Source organism: Neopsephotus bourkii, unplaced genomic scaffold, assembly GCF_033783945.1.
Source record: "Neopsephotus bourkii isolate Nb327-2 ecotype Australia unplaced genomic scaffold, CSIRO-AGI_Nbou_v1 NB_857, whole genome shotgun sequence".
NCBI lineage: Eukaryota > Metazoa > Chordata > Aves > Psittaciformes > Psittacidae > Neopsephotus > Neopsephotus bourkii.
Genome location: NW_026901353.1, coordinates 263100 through 284559, shown reverse-complemented (window position 1 = coordinate 284559; position 21460 = coordinate 263100). Strand labels below are relative to the sequence as shown.

Below are 21460 nucleotides of genomic sequence, written 5' to 3'. Positions count from 1 at the left end.
CCTCTTGGGGGGGTTTATGGGGGGCCTATGGGGGGTCGGGGGCCCTATGGGGCAGGGGGGGTCAGGAACCCCTGTGGGGGGGTCTCTATAGGGGGTTATAGGGCGGTAGGGTCCTTTGCGACTCATCCAATCAGAGCGCGGTAATCGTCCAATCAGAGCCTGGTAATCGTCCAATCAGAGCGCTGGGCTCGCCGCCTCCTGTCCAATCAGAGCGCGGGACACAAAATAAAAAAAGCCGTGTCCATCCAATAACGAGCCGCGTTACTCCCGCCTCCGTTTGTTTCGTTCTGCCCAATCCCCTACCTCGTCCACTCCCCGCCTCAGCGGCCGCGACCAATGAGACAGCGCCTTTTAACACAGCCCTCCGCAAGCGGCGAGTGCCCAAGATGGCGGCCGCGTTGTCCGTACCGGCGCCGGGGCCTACGGAGGCTCCGGTACCGGAGCTAGGCCGCGGCCTAGGCCGGGCCCCGGAGGAGGCGCTGCCGCCGCTGGACCGGGCCGAGGTGCGGAGCCGCTTGGCCCGCAGCGCCCGGCAGTTCCGGAACCGCCGGAAGTTGCTGATCCGGGGGCTCCCGGCGGACGTGAGCAACCAGGTACCGGCTACCGGGAGCCATGGGGGCCCGTTGGAGCCTTGCCTTTATCCCTTGGGATCACCGGGAGCAGGGATCCGGCCCCGGCCCCTCGTTCCCTTCCCCTCTTCCCGTTATCCCGGAGGGCAAAACGCGACCGGTTGTAGCCATTGAGGCCTATGGGTTCCGTTATCCCGGCTGTGGGATGCTCCATAGGGATTGGGCTGGGAAGGAGCCGCTGATCCCACCCTTCCCGTTCCCATAGGAAGTGCATGACCTGCTCAGTGACTACAAGCTCAAGTACTGCTTCGTGGATAAGGGCAAAGGGACCGGTGAGTATCCCGATCCCGATCCCAAATCCATGGCCGAGGCCTTGGGATGCGCTGGTGGGAACCCCCCTTGGAAGGTTGGGAATGCTCAGGCTGGAACCTCAGAGCAGCTCCCGATGGCGGCAGGGATGTGGGATGGGACAAGGGGATGAAACCAGGAAGTTCGGGATGGATACAGGGAAGCTCGTCCCGGGATACTGGGATGGGTTCAATGGAGCCGCTTTGGATGCTCTCATGTGCATTCGGGGTTGGACCAGGATGCTCCTAAGCCCATTCCCAACCATTCCCTGCTGATTTCCCCCTCTTGGTCATACTCCCCCCCCTTTTTTCCCTATGGCATCACTGGGATAGGTTCAATGGAGACTCTTTGGATGCTCTCATGTGCATTCGAGGTTGGACCAGGATGCTCCTAAGCCCATTCCCTGCTGATTTCCCCCTCTTGGTCCCCTCAACCCCCTCCCCCTTTTTCCCTATGGCATCACTGGGATACTGGGATGGGTCCAATGGAGATGCTTTGGATGCTCTCATGTGCATTAGAGCTTGAACCGGGATGCTCCTAAGCCCATTCCCAACCATTCCCTGATGATTTTCCCCTCTTGGTCATACCCCCAACCCCCTTTATTCCCTATGGCATCACTGGGATACTGGGATGGGTCCAATGGAGATGCTTTGGACATTCTAATGTGCATTAGAGCTTGGACCAGGATGCTCCTAATCCCATTCCCTGCTGATTTCCCCCTCTTGGTCCCCTCAACCCCCTCCCCTTTATTCCCTATGGCATCACCGGGCTACTGGGATGGGTCCAACGGCGCCGCTTCCCCTCTGCCTCCCATCCCACCCCTTTTCCCACCCCGCAGCCTTCGTCACCCTCCTGAACCGGGACCAGGCGGACGCCGCCATCGCCAAACTGCACCGGAGCCGCCTGCGCGAGCGCGAGCTCTCGGTGCAGCTCCAGTGCACCGATGCCCTCCTGTGCGTCGCCAACCTCCCGCTCCTGCTCAGCCAGCAGCAGTTCGAGGACCTCGTCCGCCCCTTTGGCAACCTGGAGCGCTGCTTCCTGGTCTACAGCCCCAAAAGCGGCCATTCCAAAGGCTACGGCTTCGTGGAATACATGAAGAAGGACGCGGCGGCGCGAGCCAAACTGGAGTTACTGGGCAAGCAGTTGGGTACCCGCACCCTCTACGTGCACTGGATGGATGCGAACCACTTGACCCCGGAGCTGCTCCATTCCAAGTGCCTGTGTGTGGATAAGCTGCCCCATGGCTATTCCGACCGGGAAGAGCTGCGCCGCCTCTTCTCGGCCGCCGGCGCCCCCGCTTTCTGCCAGGTGAGTTGGGGGATCCCCATTGGGAATGATGCTCCTTGCCCTGCTCACCCCGCTCTCCTTGCAGCTGGCCTATGGGCAGGACGGGCAGCTCAAGGGCTTTGCCGTACTGGAGTACGAGTCGCCGGAGCTGGCCGAGCTGGTGCAGGAGGCCACCGACGGCATCGCGCTCGCCGGGAATCACGTCCGCGTCTCCTTCTGCGCGCCCGGCCCGCCCGGCCGCAGCATGCTGGCGGCACTCACCGCTGCCCAGGCGATGGTGGGGATCCTGTTCCGTTCCCGTTCCATTCCCGTTCCATTCCTGTCCTTTCCCTTCCCCAGTTCCCTTTACCGGTTTCCTTCCCTTTCCCAGTTTCTTTCCTTTCCCAGTTCCCTTCCCAGTTTCCTTCCCTTCCCCAGTCCCTTTCCCAGTTCCTTTCCCTTCCCCAGTTCCCATCCCTTCTCTGGTTCCCTTCCCTTCCTAGTTTCCTTCCCTGGTTTCCTTCTTTTCCCAGTTCCATTCCCTTCCCTTTCCCAGTTTCCTTCCCTTCCCTTTCCTGGTTTCCTTCCCTTCCTTTTTCCAGTTTCTTTCCCTTCCTTTTCCCAGTTTTTTTCCCTTCCCTTTCCCAGTTCCTATCCCTTTCCCAGTTCCCATCCCTTTCCCAGTTCCCTTCCCAGTTTACTTCCCTTTCCCAGTTTCCTTCATTGATTTCCTTCTTTTCCCAGTTCCTTTCCCTTCCCCAGTTCCATTCCCTTCCCTTCCCTGGTTCTCTTCCTTTCCCTTTCCCAGTTCCATTCCCTTTCCCAGTTCTATTCCCTTTCCCAGTTCCATTCCTTTTCCTTTCCCAGTTCCATTCCCTTTCCCAGTTCCATTCCCTTTCCCAGTTCCATTCCTTTTCCTTCCCCAGTTCCATTCCCTTCCCTTTCCCAGTTCCATTCCCTTCCCTTTCCCAGTTCCCTTCCCTTTCCCAGTTCCCTTCCCTTCCCCAGTTCCATTCCCTCCCACCCGCTCCCTCCCCATGCTGCCGTGCACCCCTGCCACCCCCCACCCCATTCCCTATGGAAGGGTCACCCCTTCCCTTCCCCTGCTCCCAGAACCCGGGCTTTGTTGCGGGTGGGGGTGTCCCAAATCCCCAGGGAACTCCATGGGATCCTTCCCTCACCCCCCTTCATTCCCAAGGCCCTGACCCGCGGCAAGGGGCTGCTCCCAGAGCCCAGCCTCCTGCAGATCCTGAGCAGCTTGGGCAACCCCGCATCCCTGCAGCTGCTCCTGGCTCCGCTGCTGCCCAGCGGGAAGCAGGGTAAGGAAAACCCGGGGGGGATCCCAAGGGAACGCCGTGGTGGAAGCAATTCCATGGCTCTGGAATGTTCCCCCCCCCGCCAGGCATCCTGGGAGCTGCCCCCTCTGTGCCCTTGGTGAGCAACCCGGCGCTGGCCACCGCGCTCCTGCAGCTGCTGCTGCAGCACCGAGGGCAGCAGGTAACGGGGCGGCGGCGTTCCCGCTTTCCCGGCCCTCTCTGGGAATGCCTCATGGGAAAACAGGGATGGGAATGGGGGGGGGGCTCTGATCCCAAGGGATGGGGCAAGGTGCTCCAAGGGGGGTTAGGTGGATGCTGGGGAGAGGGTGTCCATGTAAAGGGTGGTTGGGATGGGAACACGGCATTCCCGGCATTCCCGAGCCAATGGGTACCAATGGAGCCCATGCTTCCAACCCAATTCCATGATCCCGGATAACCTGGGTACCAATGGAGCCCATGCTTCCATCCCAATTCCATGATCCCGGATAACCTGGGTGCCAATGGAGCCCATGCTTCCAGCCCAATTCCATGATCCCGGATAACCTGGGTACCAATGGAGCCCATGCTTCCAGCCCAATTCCATGATCCCGGATAACCTGGGTGCCAAACCCACCCACCCAACCAACCCAAACCCCAAACCCCCACCCAACCAACCCAAACCCCAAACCCAACCCCAACCAACCCAAACCCCAACCCACCCCCCAAACCCAAACCCCAAACCCAAACCCAAACCCAAACCCCAAACCCCCACCCCAACCCAAACCCCAAAGCCCATGCTTCCAGCCCAATTCCATGATCCCGGATAACCTGGGTACCAATGGAGCCCATGCTTCCAGCCCAATTCCATGATCCCGGATAACCTGGGTGCCAATGGAGCCCATGCTTCCAGCCCAATTCCATGATCCCGGATAACCTGGGTGCCAATGGAGCCCATGCTTCCATCCCAGTTCCATGATCCCGGATAACCTGGGTGCCAATGGAGCCCATGCTTCCAGCCCAATTCCATGATCCCGGATAACCTGGGTGCCAATGGAGCCCATGCTTCCAACCCAATTCCATGATCCCGGATAACCTGGGTACCAATGGAGCCCATGCTTCCAACCCAATTCCATGATCCCGGATAACTTCCCATTATCCTTAACAGAGACCGGGAATCCTGGGGGAGGCTCCGCTGAGCTCCCGGCCCCGCAGTGCCCTGGCTCCAGCTCCAGCCCAGCCCCCGGGCCCCATCCTGTCCGAGCTCCCCACTGGTAAGAGCAGGAGATCCCTTGGGATCGGGATGCATCCCGGTGCCATCCCTCCTCTTCCCCTCCCCGTTATCCCTTGGGATTGGTCCAGATCCCGGTACCATCCCTCCTCTTTCCCTCCCCGTTATCCCTTGGGATCAGGATGCATCCCGGTACCATCCCTCCTCTTCCCCTCCCCGTTATCCCTTGGGATACAGGATGCATCCCGGTACCATCCCTCCTCTTCCCCTCCCCGTTATCCCTTGGGATACAGGATGCATCCCGGTACCATCCCTCCTCTTTCCCTCCCCGTTATCCCTTGGGATACAGGATACATCCCGGTACCATCCCTCCTCTTCCCCTCCCCATTATCCCTTGGGATCGGGATGCATCCCGGTACCATCCCTCCTCTTCCCCTCCCCATTATCCCTTGGGATTGGGATGCATCCCGGTACCATCCCTCCTCTCCCACAGGTCCTGAGGTACCCCAGGCCCGGGCCCCCATTCCCGTTGCTGCTTTCCCAGCTCCAGTGGGAATGGATTGGGATGGGGCTGGGGGGCCCCTCCTGACCCCCCCTGTTCCCCCCCCAACCCCAGCCCAGGCCCTGCAGGGGCTCCCCCCCCCGGCCCTCTTGGGCTCCGTCCTTACGGGGCTCCAGAAGCCGAAGCCAAGCGAGAGCGGAGCCGGGGTAAGGAAATGGGGGGTGGGGGGGTCCCCAACAGCACCCAACCCCCCCCCCAATCAGCACCCATTGGACACCCCCATTCTCCCCCCCCATAGGTTTCCCTCCTTGGGGACCCCCCCAAAGACTTCAAGATCCCCCTAAATCCCTACTTGAACCTGCCCAGCTTCCTTCCACCACCCAGCTTAGGAGGTGAGTACCCCCCATCACCCCCCCATCACCCCCCCATCACCCCCCCCCCTTTTTTGGGTGGAATTCCGCCTTTTTCCATCCCTTTTTTGGCCCTTTCCAGGTGCTGCCCCCAAAGGCTTGAACCTGAGCTTGGGGGGCAGCCCCAAAGCCCGCCCCCCACAACCACCCCTGCCCACGGATGCCTTCACCTTTGATTGCCAACCGGTAACGGGGGGGGGGGGGTAAATTAAATGGTTATTAATTAAATTAAATTAATAATAATAAAAGCTTATTAATTAAATTAACCCCCCCCTTTTTAACCCCCTTTATCCCTATGGGAAGGATTTGGGATCCCGGATTTACCCCCAGACACGGGACCAAGCTGGAGCCATCCTGGGGGGGTTCGGGCACAGCAGGACCAAGGTAATGCCCCCCCCCCCCTATTCCAAGCATGTTATGGGGGGGGGGGTGGGAAATGGGGGTTCCACCCCCTTGGATTTGGGGGTCCCCATCCTCATTCATCCCTTCCCTTTTGCAGCTCCCCTCCTCGCCAGGGCTGGAGCGTGGGGGGGGGGCCCCCCCCACCCTGCCCCTCTTTTACTCAGGCTCCCCCACTTCCTACTTCACCAGCGGCCTCCAGGCCGGCCTCAAGCAGAGCCACATTAAGGTGAGAGCCCCCCCTTTATACCCCCATTTATACCCCCCATTTCTAACCCCCTTTATTCCCCCCTTATGCCCCCTTTATACCCCCCTTTATACCCCGCTTTATACCCCCCTTTATACCCCCTTTATAACCCCTATTTATACCCCCCTTTATAACCCCTTATACCCCCTTTATAACCCCTATTTATACCCCCCTTTATAACCCCCTTATGCTCCCCCTTACTCCCCCCTTTATACCCCCCATTATACCCCCCTTTATACCCCCCTCTATCCCTCTCTATACCCCCTTTATCCCCCCCTTTATACCCCCCTTTATCCCCCCTTTATCCCCCCTTTATACCCCCGCTTTATACCCCCTTTATACCCCCTTTATACCCCCCCTTTATACCCCCTTTATAGCCCCCCTCTATCCCCCCCTTTAAACTCCCCCCTTTATATCCCCTTCATCCCCCCTCTATACCCCCCTTTATACCCCCCCTTTAAACTCCCCCTTATCACCCCCTTTATACCTCCCCCATTATACCCCCCCTTTTTGCCCCCCCTTATACCCCCCTCTTTATAAACCGCCCCATCTTTATCCCCCCCATAATGGGGTGCCCCCCCCATTCCTTAACCTCCCCCTTACCCCCCTCAGGCCCTCCGGCTGCCTCCATCCGGCCCCACAGACACCGTCCTCCCCTTGGCCCCCCCCAGCCAAGCAAAGGTACAACCCCCCCCCCCCCAAACCCCATCCCCCCCCATTGACCCCCACCCCCCATTGACCCCCCCTTTCTCTTTGCCTTTCAGAGCCCTGGGGGGGGGCAGAAGCGAAGCTTCTCCCAGCTCCTGCCCCCCCTGGAGCCCAGCCCCAAGGGCTGCTATGTGGGGCAGCATTCCCAAGGCCTGGGGGGGCACTACGCTGACTCCTACCTGAAGAGGAAGAGGATATTTTAGCCCCCCCCCCATTAAATCCTATACAAACAGGGGATGCTTTTCCCTGCAGTTTGGGGTTTTTTAGGCCTTTTGGGTTAGTTTGGGGGGGGGGTAAATATAGGACCCCCCCCCCCATCCCAGTCCCGTAAAGGGGGTCTTCCCATCATCATCATCATCATCATCATCCCCCCCCCCCCAAGCAGTAACTGGGAGCTTTGTGTATCCCTGCCTTAACCCACTGCTTGGGGTAATAAAGGGAAGTGGGGGTACACGGGACCCCCCCCCCTTTATTCCCATTTTACCCATGGGGTGGGTGTGTTTTTGTGTGGGATTTGAGGGATTTGGGGATTAAAAGTTGCCTTTTTCTTAATTGCCGCTGGATTGGCCTCGTTTCTTGGGAATTTCCCCCTTTCCCAATGGGGGGGGGCTCCCCTATCCCCATCCTGTGTGTACCCCCCCCCCCCAGCATGGCCAATGCTGGTGCCCAATGCAAGGCGTTGTTTCCTACCCCCCCCTCCCCATGCCACCCCTATACTGGGGGTCCCCTCCATGCCCTTCCTCTATTGGGACCCCTCCATGTCCCCCCCCATATGGGGGTCCCCCCAATGCTCCCCCTGTATTGGGTGTCCCCTCTATGTTCCCGTATATTGGGGGTCACCCACATTTTCCTCCTATACTGGGGGTCTCCCCCATGCCCTTCCTATATTAAACCCCCCCCCCCTATATTGGGGTCCCCCCCTTCCTGCCCCCTATAGCGGGCACTATACAGAACGCATCGTAGCGGCGGGCGCTAGGACCTGCGCGTCTCCCTCCCTTGGCCCCGCCCACTGCGCGGTCACGTGCCGCCCATCATGGCGGCCTCCAGGGTGCTAACGCAGTGCCTGCTGCGGGGAGCGGTGCGGGGCCTCAGCAGCAGCACCGAGGGAGCCACGTGGGTACCGGCAATGGGGGGAGGGGAGGAGGGGGAGGGGTGGGGGGAGGGGATCCCGGTGCTAACCCCTCCCCCCCCTTAGCGTGAACGTCGTCTTCGTTGACCGGACGGGGCGGGAGGTCCCGGTGCGGGGCCGCGTCGGGGACAACGTCCTGCACTTGGCGCAGCGGCACGGGCTGGAGCTGGAGGGTCGGTACCGGCACCGGCACCGGGGGGGGACCGGGGCTGATCTATTTGGAGGTCCTGGTGCTGATCATGGGGGGACCCGGTGCTGATAACGGGGAAGGAGCCGATGCTGATAACAGGGGGTCTCGGTGCTGATAACGGGGAAGGTCACGATGCTGATAACGGGGGGGTCTCGGTGCTGATAACGGGGGGGTCCCGATGCTGGTAACGGGGGGGTCCCAGTGCTGATAATGGGGGGGTCCCGATGCTGATAACGGGGGGTCCCGATGCTGATCATGGGGGGGTCCTGGTGCTGATAATGGGGGGGGGGTCCCGGTGCTTATAACAGGGGGTCCTGGTGCTGATAACGGGGGGGTCCCGGTGCTGATCATGGAGGGGTCCCGCTGCTGATAATGGGGGGGGTCCCGGTGCTGATAACGGAGAAGGACCCGGTGCTGATAATGGGGGGGGGGGTCCCGCAGGTGCCTGCGAGGCCTCCCTCGCCTGCTCCACGTGTCACGTCTATGTCAGTGACCCCCACTTCGACCGGCTCCCGCCCCCCGATGAGCGGTAACGGCCCCCCCCAACCCGATCCCCATTTCCCCCCATTTCCCCCTATCCCCCCCCATCAACCATGGTGGGGGGTGCAAATGACCCCCTTTTCCCCCCATTCTCTCCCTGATTTCCCCCCATTTCCCCCCCATTCTCCCCCCCATCTCAACCATGGGGTGTGTGGTGGGGGGGGGTTGTGTCCTCTCTGTGCCCCCCATAGGGAAGAGGATCTCCTGGACCAGGCGCCGCTGCTGCAGGAGCGCTCCCGCCTGGGCTGCCAGCTCCTCCTGTCCCCGGCGCTAGAGGGCGCTCGCTTCACGCTCCCCCGCCTCAGCCGCAACTTCTACGTGGATGGGCACGTCCCGAAACCCCATTGACAGCGGGGGGGGGGGAACCCCAAAACCCCCCTATGGATGGAACCCATTGACAGTGGGGTGGGGACCCCAAAACCCCCCCTATGGATGGACCCCATTGACAGCAGGGGGGGACCCCATAACCCCCTCCATGGATGGATACCCCCGTCCAATGGATGGACCCCCCCCCCATGGATGGATCCCCCCCATGGATGGACCCCATTGACAGCGGGGGGGGAACCCATAACCCCCCCTATGGATGGATACCCCCCCTATGGATGGACACCCCCCATGGATGGATCCCCCCATGGATGGACCCCATTGACAACGGGGGGGAGAACCCATAACCCCCCTATGGTTGGACACCCCCTCCGATGGATGGACCCCATTGACAGCGGGAGGGGAACACCCCATAACCCCCCGTCATGGATGGTTACCCCCCCTTATGGATGGATTCCCACCAATGGATGGACCCCCCCCATGGATGGATTCCCCCTCGCTATGGATGCACCCCCCCCATGGATGGACCCTTCCACAATGGATGAACCAAGCTGGATGCGGCCCCATTGGGATGCTGGGGATGGAGGGGTTGTTGGGGTCCCCCCCCGTTTGGGATCATGGGTAATAAACCCCATTGGAGCCGGGGTTGGGGTCTCTCTGTGGGGTTTGGGTTCATTAAACGCTGTAAAAGAGGGGGGGGGATGCCCCATCCCAGCTCCCTCCGTACCCTGGGGTGGGGGGGGGTCCCGCCCCTCCGCAGCTGGAGCCCATTTAACGGGGCCGGGCCCGGGGCTGAGCCCGGGGATGGAGCCGCTGTTCCTGGAGGAGCAGAGCCCGGACTTCTCCGTGCTCCAGAGGCTGCTGTGCCTCGAGCCGGGACCGGGACTCGAACCCGGGGCCGGAGCTGGACCCGACCCCGACCCCGACCCCGGACCTGCGGTGGAAGCGGCTGCGCACGGGTGGGAACGGGAGCATCGGGAGGGTCCCATTGGGAGGGATCCGGTAGCACCGGGAGAATCCCATTGGGAGGGAATGGGAGCACCGGGAAGGTCCCACTGGGAGGAACCGGCAGGGTCCCATCGAAAGGGATCCGGTAGCACCGGGAGGGTCCCATTGAAAGGGATCCGGTAGCACTGGGAGGGTCCCATCGGGATGATCCGGTAGCACTGGGAGGGTCCCATTGGGAGGGAACGGGAGCACCGGGAAGGTCCCATTAAAAGGGATCCGGTAGCACCGGGAGGGTCCCATCGGGATGATCCGGTACCACGGCGGTTCCAATGCCCCATTGCGGGGGGGGGGGCGGGCACCGCTCACGGCTCAGCCCTATGGGGCGAGCAACGGCTTTAACCCCCCCCCCCCATACCCTAACAGCGTCCCCGGGGACATCACCGGGGGGATCCTGGAGCGCCCCCCCGCTCCCTGCAGCCCCGGCGGGGGTGGGCTCCGGTTCCTGCAGGAAACCGTGCGGCTCCTGCCCCCCCCCGCGCCCCCAATGGCTCCTCCCGCACCCCCCCTCCCCTCGGGGCTCCCGGAGCAGCGCGGCGCGGCCCCGGTGCCCCCCCCCCGCAGCAGCGGGGATGCTCTGAGCCTCATCAGCCTCCAGTGCCAGCGCCTGAGCGGGCCCCGCAGGCGCAAACAAGCGGAGCCCAAGCGAGGGGCAGGGCCCGGGGACCCCCGGTTCCGGGGGGTGACGCTGAGGATGCGCCTGGACCTGCGGAGCTGCAGCGCCGACGGCTGCGGGCTCCTCATCAGCGCCCGCGGGTGCAGGTACCGGCGGCGGGGGCACCTTTGGGGACCCCCGGACCCCGTCTGCACCTTTGGGGACCCCCGGACCCCGTCTGCACCTTCGGGTACCCCCGGACCCCGTCTGCACCTTTGGGGACCCCCGGACCCCGTCTGCACCTTTGGGGACCCCCGGACCCCGTCTGCACCTTTGGGTACCCTTGGACCCCGTCTGCACCTTTGGGTACCCTTGGACCCCGTCTGCACCTTTGGGTAACCCTGGATCCCGTCTGCATCTTCGGGTACCCCTGGAACCCGTCTGCATCTTCGGGTACCCCTGGATCCCGTCTGCACCTTCGGGTACCCCCGGACCCCGTCTGCACCTTTGGGTACCCCTGGACCCCGTCTGCACCTTCGGGTACCCCCGGACCCCGTCTGCATCTTTGGGTACCCCTGGACCCCTGCCTCCTCTTCCCCCTTCCCTAACGGTCCCTATTGGAGGGTCCCCATCCCGCATGGAGGCTTTGGGGTCCCCCCTGACCCCCGTTTCCCGCAGGGCTCCCAAGCGGAGCAGCCCCGAGGCCGGGGAGGGCGGCTCGGAGAGGATCGGTCCCGTTGGTCCTGGTGAGGCTTTGGGGGGGCGGGTTTGGGATGGGGGGGTCCAGGCAGGGATGGGGGGGTCCAGGCAGGGATGGGGTTGGGATGTGGGGGTCCGGGTAGCGATGGGGGGGACCGGGCAGGGATGGGGGGGTCCGGGCAGGGATGGGGGGGGTCCAGGCAGGGATGGGGTTGGGATGGGGGGGTCCGGGCAGGGATGGGGTTGGGATGGGGGGGGGGTCCGGGCAGGGGATGGGGGGGGACCGGGCAGGGATGGGGGGGGGGTCCTGGCAGGGATGGGGTTGGGATGGGGGGGGGGTCCGGGCAGGGATGGGGGGGGGGACCGGGCAGGGGATGGGGGGGGGGTCCTGGCAGGGATGGGGTTGGGATGGGGGGGTCCGGGCAGGGATGGGGTTGGGATGGGGGGGTCCGGGCAGGGATGGGGGGGACCGGGCAGGGATGGGGTTGGGATGGGGGGGTCCGGGCAGGGATGGGGTCGGGGCTGAAGGTGCGGGTCCCCCATAGGGAGCAAGCGCTGCGCCTCCTGCGGGACACGGAGGACCCTGCTCTGGAGGGCGGCGGAGGATGGGACCCCGCTGTGCAATGCCTGCGGCATCAGGTAGGGATGGGAGCGGGATAAGGATGGAATGGGAGCGGGATGGGGATGGGATGGCGTTGGGATGGGGATGGGATGGGAACGGGATGGAGATGGGATTGGGACAGGGATGGGGATGAGGATGGGAATGGGATGATACTCAATAGGATGGGGATAGGATGGGAACGGGGTGGGGATGGAGATGGGATGGGAATGGGACGATATGGGATGGGAATAGGGGAGGGATGGGGGGAATGGGATGGGGATGATGGGATGGGGATGGGACGGGGATGGGGATGGGATGGGATTGGGACAGGGATGGGGATGATGATGGGATGGGGATGGGGACCGCGCTCTCACCCCGAGCTCCCCCGCAGGTACAGGAGGTACCGGGTGCGGTGCCAGCGGTGCTGGAACATCCCCGGGAAGAGCCGGATCCCCCATTCCCGATGTCCCCGCTGCGGGGAGCGGTGTCCCCAGGCCGGGAAGTGACAGCGCGGAGCCCGTTGGAGCCAATGGGGGGGGGGGCATTAAATGTCCTGGTGCTTATGGGGTGTCCTGGAGTCACCTGCGGGGGGGGACACTTGGTGCTTGATGCCATCAGAAGGGGCCTGGGGATACGGGATGGGGGTGACACTGATGGACTGGGATGGACAGGGATAGAGATGGTGGATTGGGACAGACAGGGATGGATTTAATGGATTGGGATGGACAGGGATAGAGATGGTGGATTGGGATGGACAGGGATGGATTCAATGGATTGGGATGGACAGGAATGGATTTAATGGATTGTGATGGACAGGGATGCATTTGATGGATTGGGATGGACAGGGGTGGTTTAAATTGATCAGGATGGATTTAATGGATTAGGATGGACAGGGATGGATTCAAGGGATTGGGATGGACAGGGATGGATTCAATGGATTGGGATGGATTCAATGGATTGGGATGGAAAGGGATGGATTCAATGGATCGGGATGGACAGGGATGGATTGAATGGATTGGGATGGACAGGGATGGGTTCAATGGATCGGGATGGATTGAATGGATCGGGTTGGATTCGATGGATCGGGACCATCACCTCCACGCGTCGCTCTCCTCCCCTCCCTCACACCATAGAGACTCCCTCCCTAAGTCCTCCAAGCGGCCTAGAGCGGCCCCGTGGCCTCTCGCCTTCCTCTTCCGGTTGCGCATGCTCCGTGCAGCCCCGCGCAGTTCAAACCGAAGCGGAGGTAATGGCGGCGGCGCCGGCTCCCGTTCCTGTTCCCTCGGCTCCATAACGGAGAACCGGGGCCTTGGGGTGGTTCCCCCGGTGCCTGAGCCCCGTTTCCCCGCAGCCATGGTGGCCAGGCCGCTGCAGGAGCTGCAGGAGCTGGAGGAGCTGAGCGCCGAGCTGGGCAAGCTGATGCTGTCGGAGCGCGCCGCCGCCCTCCTGCGGCAGGGCCTGGAACTGCAGGCGAGGGGCGACAGCGGGGTCCTGGCGGCGCAGGCCGGGGCCACCCGCATGGACACAGGTACCGGTACCCCCTGTGCCCCGCTTCATAGGGCGCCTATAGCGTCCTATAGCGTCCTATAGCGACCTATGGCGGCCTATAGCAGCCTATAGTGCCTGTAGCACCTATGGTGGCCATAGTGGCCTATAGCAGCCTATAGCGCCTGTAGCACCCTATAGCATCCTGTAGTGCTTATAGCACCCCATAGTTCCTATAGCACCTATAGTGTCCTATAGTGCCTGTAGCATCCTATGGCTCCTATAGCACCCATGGCATGCTATAGCACCCTAAAGCACCCACAGCAGCGTATAGCAGCCTATAGCACCCCTAGCATCCTATCCCACCCTATAGCACCATTAGCATCCTATAGAATCCCACAGCACCCATAGCAACTTATAGCACCCTATAGCACCCACAGCGTTGTATAGCAGCCCATAGCACCCATAGTATCCCATAGCGTCCTATAGCACCCCTAGCATCCTATAGCACCCTATAGCATCCTATAGTGCCTATAGCACCCTATAGCATCCTATAGTGCCTATAGCACCCTATAGCATCCTATAGTGCCTATAGCACCCTATAGCACCCCTAGCATCCTACAGCCCCCCCTGCCCCCCCGCAGAGCTGCGGGCAGCCGAGCAGGCGGTGGCGCAGGCGCTGCTTGGGCGCGAGGCCGCGGTGCAGAGGGGGCGGCAGCGGCTGCGGGAGCTGCAGGAGGAGCTGCGGAGGCAGCGGGAGGCGCTCGACGGCATCAGGGACGGCAACGGATATCCTATGGATACTCTATGGGGGCTATGGATAGCCTATGGGGCTATGGGTACCCTATGGGGGCTATGGGGCAATGGATAGCCTATGGGGGCTATGGGGCGGCAACGGATATCCTATGGATACTCTATGGGGCTATGGGTACCCTATGGGGCTATGGGTACCCTATGGGGGCTATGGATAGCCTATGGGGGCTATGGGTACCCTATGGGGGCTGTGGGGCAATGGATACCCTATGGCGGCTATGGATAGCCTATGGGGGCTATGGGGGCTATGGATAGCCTATGGGGGCAACGAATACCCTATGGGGCTATGGGGGATATGGATAGCCCATGGGGGCTATGGGGCAATGGATAGCCTATGGGGGCTATGGGGCTGGGGGTGGTATGGGTGGTATGAGGGCTGTGGGGGTAATGGGGGCTATGGGGTTGGGGGAGCCATTGGGGGGCTAAGGGGGTTATGGGGGCCATGGGGTTGGGGGGGCATTGGGGGTTATGGGGCTTGGGGTCCCCCATTGGGGGTTATGGGGCTGGGGTCCCCATTGAGGTCTATGGAGCTGGGGTCCCCCATAGGGATTGATGGGGGTTTGGGGCTGGGGGAGGGGTGATGCCAGGGCCGTTACGTTCCCTTCACGCGGGCACTGCCCTGAGCCGGGAGCTGCGGGAGCTGCGGGGCCGGAGGCGGGAGCGGGAGGAGGAGGAGGAGAAGGAGGAGGAGGGGCTCCGGTGCACGCAGTGAGTGGGGGAGGGGCACGCACAGAGCACCCTGCCCCCCCTGCCCCCCCTGACCCATGTCTGCCCCTCCCCCCGCCCCACGTCTGCTCCTGCCCCACATCTGCACCCCCCCTCCAGCCCCACATTTGCCCCTCCCCCACATTTGCTCCTCCCCCACATCTGCATCACCCCCCTGCCCCACATCTGCCCCTCCCCCCACCCCACATTTGCCCCTTCCCCAGCCCCACATCTGCCCCTCTCCCACGTCTGCCCTTTGCCCTGCCCCATATCCCCCCCCTCCAGCCCCACATCTGCCCCTGCCCCACATCTGCCCCCCTCCAGCCCCACATCTACCCCCCCTGGCCCCACATCTGCACCCCCCCAGCCCCACATCTGCCCCCCCCTCCAGCCCCACATCTCCTCCCCCCAGGTACCTCCTCCACCTCTACCACAAGCTCAGCCGCATCTCCTGGGACAGCGAGGCCAAGCCCTGGCACGTTAAAGGCAGTGAGTGACCCCTATAGCTCTCCTATAGTCCCCTATAGCCCTCTATAGCCTCCTATAGACCCCTATAGCTCCTCTATAGCCCCCTATAGCTCCTCTATACCCCCCTATAGCTCCCCTATAGCCGCCTTATACCCCTCCTATACCCCCTATTGGCCCTTTAGCCCCCTATAGCCCCCTATAACTCCCTATAGCCTCCTATATCCCCTTGTATAGCCCCTTATAGCCCTCTATATCTCCCCTATAGCCCCTTATAACCCTCTGTAGCCCTTTATAGCTCCCCTATAGCCCCCTTATACCCCTTGTATACCCCCCTATGACTCCCTATAGCTCCCTTATACCCCCTATACCCCCCATACCCCCCTATAGTCCCCCCCATGCTTACCCCCCCTTTCTGTCCCCCCCAGTTCACTTCGGCCCTGCCATTGCCCAGCCCCTGGACCTCGATGGGCGGCTCCACTCCCACTGCTTCATCACTGACTACCTCTGGAGCCTGGTCCCCAGCCAGTGGTGACCGCCCCGGACCCACATTGACCCCCCTGGACCCACACTGACCCCCCCATGGCTCCATCCTGACCCCCCCATCCTGATCCTGACTTTGTATTCCCCCATTGGAAACCCAATAAATGCAGTGAATTCCTTCCCCCCCTCCCAGTGGTGCTGCCATAGGGTTTGGGGTGGTGTTTGTGTTCCCTATGGGCCCTATAGGAGCCCCCCCACCCCCCTCCATCATCTCTGTAGACCCCCTATAGACCCCCCCCATGTCCCCTATAGGCCCATAGGACCCCATATATGAAGACCAAGACCCCCTACAGACCCCCCCATGTCCCCTATAGGCACATAGGACCCCCTATATGATGCTCAAGACCCCCTATAGGCCCCCGCCTTGACTCCTATAGGCTCCTTGGTCCCCAGTGCCCTCCCCCTCCGTCGCTATGGCAACCACATGCACCCTGCAGCCGTTGGCTGCGCTGCCCAAGATGGCGGCGCCCATGCGTTAATAGCCCCGAGGGGTGGTTCGGGGATGTCCGCGACTGATTGGCTGACGCTTGATTGACGTCTTCCCCCTCCAATCACCACCCGTGTGGGGGCTGCGCCTTCCCCTCAGTGAACCAATAAGCGCCGAGATCCCGCCCTCCCTCTTAGGCGCGCAGCAGGAACCGACCAATGAGAAGCACCCTTTCGATTTCCAGGCCGGTCCTCCATTAACCAATGAAAGGGAGGCCCACCCCTCGGGGGCGCGGGGGCGGGCTTTTAGACCTCGCGTAACCAATGAGAGCAACGCCCCCGCGGGCGCCAACCAATAGGAGGGCGAGGAGGGAGACTTGAAGCGAGGCAGCAGCTGCGTCCCCTCAGTGCGCGGCGGGGACTCGGCGGGTGTGGGGTCCGCTCCCGCTCGTTCCCGGCGCCGCCTGCGGCCTTCACAGGTCCCACTTGCGGCCTTCATAGGCCCCGCTATGGCCGAGAAGGAGAACGTGAACCCCGCCATGGCCGAGGTACCCCCAGAGTCTCCGGGGGGGTCCCCTTTATTGAGGGGGGGCATTGGGGTGACCCCCGCCCTCATTCCCCTTTCCTCCATTCACCCCCTCAGGCCAGGCCGCTCGTCCGGAGGGTGCCGTGTAAGGACGGGGAGGAGGCCGAGGCCGTGCCCGGTAATGGGGGGGCTATGGGGGGGGGGTTTGGGGGTTATGGGGGGGTTTTGACCCACACCCCCCCCTCCACCGTTGTTCCTATAGGAGTGCGGCAGGAGCCGCTGGAGGCCGGTGTGGAGGCAGCGCTTGTGCCCCAGCCGTGAGTGAGGGGGGGCCTTGAGGGAATGGGGGTTATGGGGGGGGTTATGGGTGACCTAATGGGGACCCAATGGGGACCCTTTAGTGATGGGAGCCCATTGGTGACAGTGGGGGGGGGGTCTGGGTGCTAATGGGGAGGAGCAGGGTTGAATAAGGGGGTGTGGGGACCCCTTGGGTGGCACTGGGGTGATGGGGGTGTCCCTGTCGTCCTCCCCCATCATTCCCATTACACACATATGGGTGCTATCACCCCAAACCCCTGACCCCTTGCTATGGGTACCCCATAGGTGTCTGTGCTCTCCCCATCATTTCCGTTCCCCACCTATGGGTGCTATCATCCCATACCCTTGACCCCTTGCTCTAGCTGCCCCCATAGCTCTCTATGCCCCCCCATAGCTCTCTATGTGCTCTCTATGCTTTCCCCATAGCTCTCTATGCTCCCCATAGCCCCCATAGCTCTCTATGCTCTCTATCCTCCCATAGCTCCCCATAGCTCTCTATCCTCCCATAGCCCCCCATAGCTCTCTATGCCCCCCATAGCTCTCTTATCCCCCCATAGCCCCCATAGCTCTCTATGCTCCCCATATCTCTCTATGTGCTCTCTATGCTCTCTCTATCCCCCCATAGCTCTCTATTACCCACATAGCCCCTATAGCTCCCTATGCTCTCTATCCCCCCCATATCCCCCCCTTATCTCTCTATGTGTATTCTATGCTCTATGTTCTCCCCATAGGAAGCTTTTCTCCCATAGCTCTCTATGCTCTCCCCATAGCTCTCTGTTCCCCCCATATCTCTCTATGCTCTCTCTATGTCCCCCCCCATAGGAAGCTTTTCTCCCATAGCTCTCTATGTGTGTTCTATGCTCTATGTCCCCCCCCATAGGAAGCTTTTCTCCCATAGCTCTCTCTATCCCCCCCCATATCTCCCCATATCTCTCTGTATGTGTTCCATGTTCTCCCCCCATAGGAAGCTTTTCTCCCATAGCTCTCTATGCTCTCCCCATGGCTCTCTGTTCCCCCCATATCTCTCTATGCTCTCTCTATGTCCCCCCCCATAGGAAGCTTTTCTCCTTGGCTGACTTCGAGGTCGGGCGCCCCCTGGGCCGGGGCAAGTTCGGCCGCGTTTACCTGGCTCGGGAGCGCGGCTCCAAGGTGCTCGTGGCCCTCAAGGTGCTCTTCAAGTCCCAGCTGGAGAAGGAGGGGCTGGAGCACCAGCTGCGGAGGGAGGTGGAGATCCAGGCGCACCTGCGGTACGGTGGGGGCGGCGCTTGCTCGGGGGGCGGTGCTTGCTGAGGGGGCGGTGCTTACTTAGGGGGCGGCACTTGGGGGGTGGCAGTTATGGGGCGGTACTTGGGAGATGGCACTGATGGGGCGGCACTGATGGGGCACCACTTACGGGCACCACTTGAGGGGTGGCATCTGTGGGGTGGCACTTGGGGAATGGCATCTGTGGGGCAGCAGTTATGGGGCGGCACTTGAGGGGTGGCAGTTATGGGGTGGCACTTGGGGGCTGGCATCTGTGGGGTAGTACTTAGGGGACTGGCACTTTGCAGGTGGCAGTTACGGGCTGGCAGTTATGGGGTGGCACTTGGGGGGCGGTATCTGTAGGATAGTACTTATGGGGTGGGCACTTGGGGGGCAGTACCTATGGGGTGGCACTTAAGGGGCGGCAGTTATGGGGCAACACTTGGGGGTGCACTTAGGGGTGGCACTTGGGGGGGCAGTTCCTAGCTCCCATTGGCTGCCCACTTTGGGGCTCCCAGCTCCCATTGGCTGCTCACTATGGTTCTGAGCTCCCATTGGCTGCCCCCTTCAAGGCACCCCAACATCCTGCGCCTCTACAACTTCTTCCACGACGAGCGCCGCATCTTCCTCATCCTCGAGTTCGCGCCCAGGGGGGAGCTCTACAAGGAGCTGCAGCGCTGCGGGCGCTTCGACGCCACCCGCACGGCCACGGTGGGGCTATGGGGCTGGGGGTGCGCTATGGGGCAGAGCTATGGGGCTGGGGGTGCTCTATGGGGCAGAGCTATGGGGCTGGGGGTGCGCTATGGGGCAGTGCTATGGGGCTGGGGGTGCTCTATGGGGCAGTGCTATGGGGCAGTGCTATGGGGCTGCGGGTGCTCTATGGGGCAGAGCTATGGGGCTGTGGGTGCTCTATGGGGCAATGCTATGGGGCAGTGCTATGAGGCTGTGGGTGCTCTATGGGGCAGAGCTATGGGGCTGCGGGTGCTCTACGGGGCAGTGCTATGGGGCTGCGGGTGCTTTGATGCAGCCTGCACAGCCACGGTAGGCAGGGACGGGGGGGGTGCTATGGGGCGGGGGGTGCTCTATGTGGCTGAGGGTGCTCTATGGGGTTGTGGGTGCTTTGATGCACCGCACATGGCCACAGTGGGCACGGGATGGGGGGGGGCCTATGGGGCTGGGGGTGCTCTATGGGGCAGCACTATGGGAGTGCGGGTGCTCTATGGGGCTGTGCTATGGGGCCAAGGGTGCTCTATGGGGCAGCCCTGACCCCCATGTCCGCCCCCCCCAGCTGGTGGAGGAGCTGGCGGACGCGCTCCAGTACTGCCACAGCAAGCGCGTGATCCACAGGGACATCAAACCCGAGAACCTGCTCCTGGGCTTCCTGGGAGAGCTCAAGATCGCCGACTTCGGGTGGTCCGTGCACACGCCCTCCCTCCGGTACCGCCATGGGGCAGGGTTATGGGGCGCTGTGGGGCAGGGTTATGGGGCGCTGTGGGGCAGGGTTATGGGGCACTATGGGGCGGGGTTATAGGCGCTATGGGGCACAGTTATGGGGAGCTATGGGGCATGGTTATGGGGTGCTGTGGGGCACAATTATGGAGTGCTATGGAGCACAGTTATGGGGTGCTATGGAGCATGGTTATGGTGTGGTTTGGGCATGGTTATGGGGTGGTATGGGGTGTGGTTTGGGCATGGTTATTGGGCATGGTTATGGGGCTCTATGGGGTGTTGTTTGAGTGCGGTTAGGGGGTGCTATCGGGCATGGTTTGGGCACGGTTATGGGGTGCTATTGGGCACTATGGGGCATGGTTATGGGACGCTATGGGGCATGGTTTGGGCATGGTTATGGGGCACTATTGGGTACTATGGGGCGCTATGGGTCGTGGCTACGGGGCGCTATGGGTCTGTGCCCCCCAGGCGGCGCACGCTCTGCGGGACCCTGGATTACCTCCCCCCGGAGATGGTGGAGGGGCGGGCGCACGACGAGAAGGTCGATCTCTGGTGCCTGGGGGTGCTCTGCTTCGAGCTGCTCGTGGGGGCCCCCCCCTTCGAGAGCCCCTGCGTGGCCGACACCTACAGGCGCATCACCAAGGTGGGACCCGGCCCCATAGAGACCCACAAGTGCCCCCCGGCCCCACTGCCACCCCCCAGCCCCATATAGACCCACAAGTGCCCCCCAGCCCCATATAGACCCATAAGTGCCCCCCAGCCCCATAGAGACCCACAAGTGCCCCCCAGCTCCATTCCTTCTTTTACTGGGGTCCCTCATTGCCCCTTCCCCCCACTGAGGCATCCCCAAAGGGGATTGGGGGGGAGGAGGGTCCCCCTCCTCAAAGGGGTGTGGCCTGTGGCAACCCCTGCCCTCCCATTGGCTGACGCCCCTCCCCTTCTTCCCTCTCATAGGTGGACCTGCGCTTCCCCCCGGAAGTGCCGGAGGGCGCACGTGACCTCATCACACGGCTGCTGCGCTACAGCGCCCCCCAGCGGCTGCCGCTGGCGGAGGTCCTCCAGCACCCGTGGGTGCGGGGCAACTCCCGGCGCGTGCTGCCCCCAGGCCCCGCCCCCTCCCACCCCCACTGAAACCCCCAATAAAGGAAGGCCCCCTGGCCACACCCAAGATGGCGGCTCCAATGAGCCACATTCAATATGGCGGCAACAGGGAGACACACTCAATATGGTGGCTCTGATGAGCCACATTCAATATGGCGGCGACAAGGAAACAATATGGCGGCGACAAGGAGGCACACTCAATATGGCGGCGCCCTGAGGGAAGCGCTGCGTGCAGCTCTCCCAATATGGTGGCTCCTGCAAGCCACAGTCAACATGGCGTCACACGCAATATGGCGGCTCCCATGAGGTCACATTGAATAGGGCGGTGCGCT

General features: G+C 62.3%; 5 protein-coding genes across 5 annotated transcripts; all 5 read left to right on the top strand.

The window, feature by feature from the left end:
- Positions 1 to 386: 386 nt before the first annotated feature.
- Positions 387 to 7278, top strand: RAVER1 (ribonucleoprotein, PTB binding 1). The gene is made up of 14 exons (XM_061356529.1): positions 387 to 593; positions 835 to 901; positions 1756 to 2225; positions 2290 to 2481; positions 3382 to 3502; positions 3586 to 3680; positions 4644 to 4749; positions 5200 to 5414; positions 5507 to 5600; positions 5701 to 5804; positions 5922 to 6002; positions 6118 to 6246; positions 6877 to 6945; positions 7029 to 7278. Exons 1-14 carry the CDS (start codon positions 387 to 389, stop codon positions 7173 to 7175), a joined length of 2097 nt encoding a protein of 698 aa, XP_061212513.1. The 3' UTR covers positions 7176 to 7278.
- A 711-nt stretch (positions 7279 to 7989) lies between these two features.
- FDX2 (ferredoxin 2) lies at positions 7990 to 9195 on the top strand. The gene is made up of 4 exons (XM_061356546.1): positions 7990 to 8085; positions 8168 to 8274; positions 8733 to 8820; positions 9023 to 9195. Exons 1-4 carry the CDS (start codon positions 8006 to 8008, stop codon positions 9177 to 9179), a joined length of 432 nt encoding a protein of 143 aa, XP_061212530.1. The 5' UTR covers positions 7990 to 8005; the 3' UTR covers positions 9180 to 9195.
- Positions 9196 to 9959: 764 nt separating this feature from the next.
- On the top strand, positions 9960 to 12584 carry ZGLP1 (zinc finger GATA like protein 1). Its single transcript, XM_061356503.1, has 5 exons — positions 9960 to 10114; positions 10527 to 10922; positions 11434 to 11501; positions 12000 to 12093; positions 12447 to 12584. The coding sequence occupies exons 1-5, from the start codon at positions 9960 to 9962 to the stop codon at positions 12559 to 12561; spliced, it is 828 nt and encodes a 275-aa protein (XP_061212487.1). The 3' UTR covers positions 12562 to 12584.
- An 809-nt stretch (positions 12585 to 13393) lies between these two features.
- On the top strand, positions 13394 to 16058 carry SPC24 (SPC24 component of NDC80 kinetochore complex). The gene is made up of 5 exons (XM_061356545.1): positions 13394 to 13583; positions 14185 to 14329; positions 14969 to 15061; positions 15471 to 15547; positions 15952 to 16058. Exons 1-5 carry the CDS (start codon positions 13409 to 13411, stop codon positions 16056 to 16058), a joined length of 597 nt encoding a protein of 198 aa, XP_061212529.1. The 5' UTR covers positions 13394 to 13408.
- A 421-nt stretch (positions 16059 to 16479) lies between these two features.
- On the top strand, positions 16480 to 21158 carry LOC133213909 (aurora kinase C-like). The gene is made up of 9 exons (XM_061356502.1): positions 16480 to 16540; positions 16691 to 16809; positions 16852 to 17040; positions 17136 to 17335; positions 18392 to 18583; positions 19151 to 19289; positions 19867 to 20015; positions 20496 to 20670; positions 20982 to 21158. Exons 1-9 carry the CDS (start codon positions 16480 to 16482, stop codon positions 21156 to 21158), a joined length of 1401 nt encoding a protein of 466 aa, XP_061212486.1.
- The last annotated feature ends 302 nt before the right edge of the window (positions 21159 to 21460 follow it).

What these genes read in the sequence shown, in the direction of transcription:
- RAVER1 (XM_061356529.1), top strand. Translation starts at nt 387, where the DNA reads ATGGCGGCCGCGTTGTCCGTACCGGCGCCGGGGCCTACGGAGGCTCCG. An exon ending in CGGCGGACGTGAGCAACCAG is followed by an intron (nt 594 to 834) that starts GTACCGGCTACC and finishes CCGTTCCCATAG; the next exon opens with GAAGTGCATGACCTGCTCAG. An exon ending in CCCCCCCCAGCCAAGCAAAG is followed by an intron (nt 6,946 to 7,028) that starts GTACAACCCCCC and finishes TTTGCCTTTCAG; the next exon opens with AGCCCTGGGGGGGGGCAGAA.
- FDX2 (XM_061356546.1), top strand. Translation starts at nt 8,006, where the DNA reads ATGGCGGCCTCCAGGGTGCTAACGCAGTGCCTGCTGCGGGGAGCGGTG. An exon ending in AGCAGCACCGAGGGAGCCAC is followed by an intron (nt 8,086 to 8,167) that starts GTGGGTACCGGC and finishes CCCCCCCCTTAG; the next exon opens with CGTGAACGTCGTCTTCGTTG. An exon ending in GCACGGGCTGGAGCTGGAGG is followed by an intron (nt 8,275 to 8,732) that starts GTCGGTACCGGC and finishes GGGGTCCCGCAG; the next exon opens with GTGCCTGCGAGGCCTCCCTC.
- ZGLP1 (XM_061356503.1), top strand. Translation starts at nt 9,960, where the DNA reads ATGGAGCCGCTGTTCCTGGAGGAGCAGAGCCCGGACTTCTCCGTGCTC. An exon ending in ATCAGCGCCCGCGGGTGCAG is followed by an intron (nt 10,923 to 11,433) that starts GTACCGGCGGCG and finishes CGTTTCCCGCAG; the next exon opens with GGCTCCCAAGCGGAGCAGCC. An exon ending in GATCGGTCCCGTTGGTCCTG is followed by an intron (nt 11,502 to 11,999) that starts GTGAGGCTTTGG and finishes GGTCCCCCATAG; the next exon opens with GGAGCAAGCGCTGCGCCTCC.
- SPC24 (XM_061356545.1), top strand. Translation starts at nt 13,409, where the DNA reads ATGGTGGCCAGGCCGCTGCAGGAGCTGCAGGAGCTGGAGGAGCTGAGC. An exon ending in GAGGGGCTCCGGTGCACGCA is followed by an intron (nt 15,062 to 15,470) that starts GTGAGTGGGGGA and finishes TCCTCCCCCCAG; the next exon opens with GTACCTCCTCCACCTCTACC. An exon ending in GCCCTGGCACGTTAAAGGCA is followed by an intron (nt 15,548 to 15,951) that starts GTGAGTGACCCC and finishes TGTCCCCCCCAG; the next exon opens with TTCACTTCGGCCCTGCCATT.
- LOC133213909 (XM_061356502.1), top strand. Translation starts at nt 16,480, where the DNA reads ATGGCAACCACATGCACCCTGCAGCCGTTGGCTGCGCTGCCCAAGATG. An exon ending in GAGATCCAGGCGCACCTGCG is followed by an intron (nt 18,584 to 19,150) that starts GTACGGTGGGGG and finishes GCCCCCTTCAAG; the next exon opens with GCACCCCAACATCCTGCGCC. An exon ending in CCTACAGGCGCATCACCAAG is followed by an intron (nt 20,671 to 20,981) that starts GTGGGACCCGGC and finishes TCCCTCTCATAG; the next exon opens with GTGGACCTGCGCTTCCCCCC.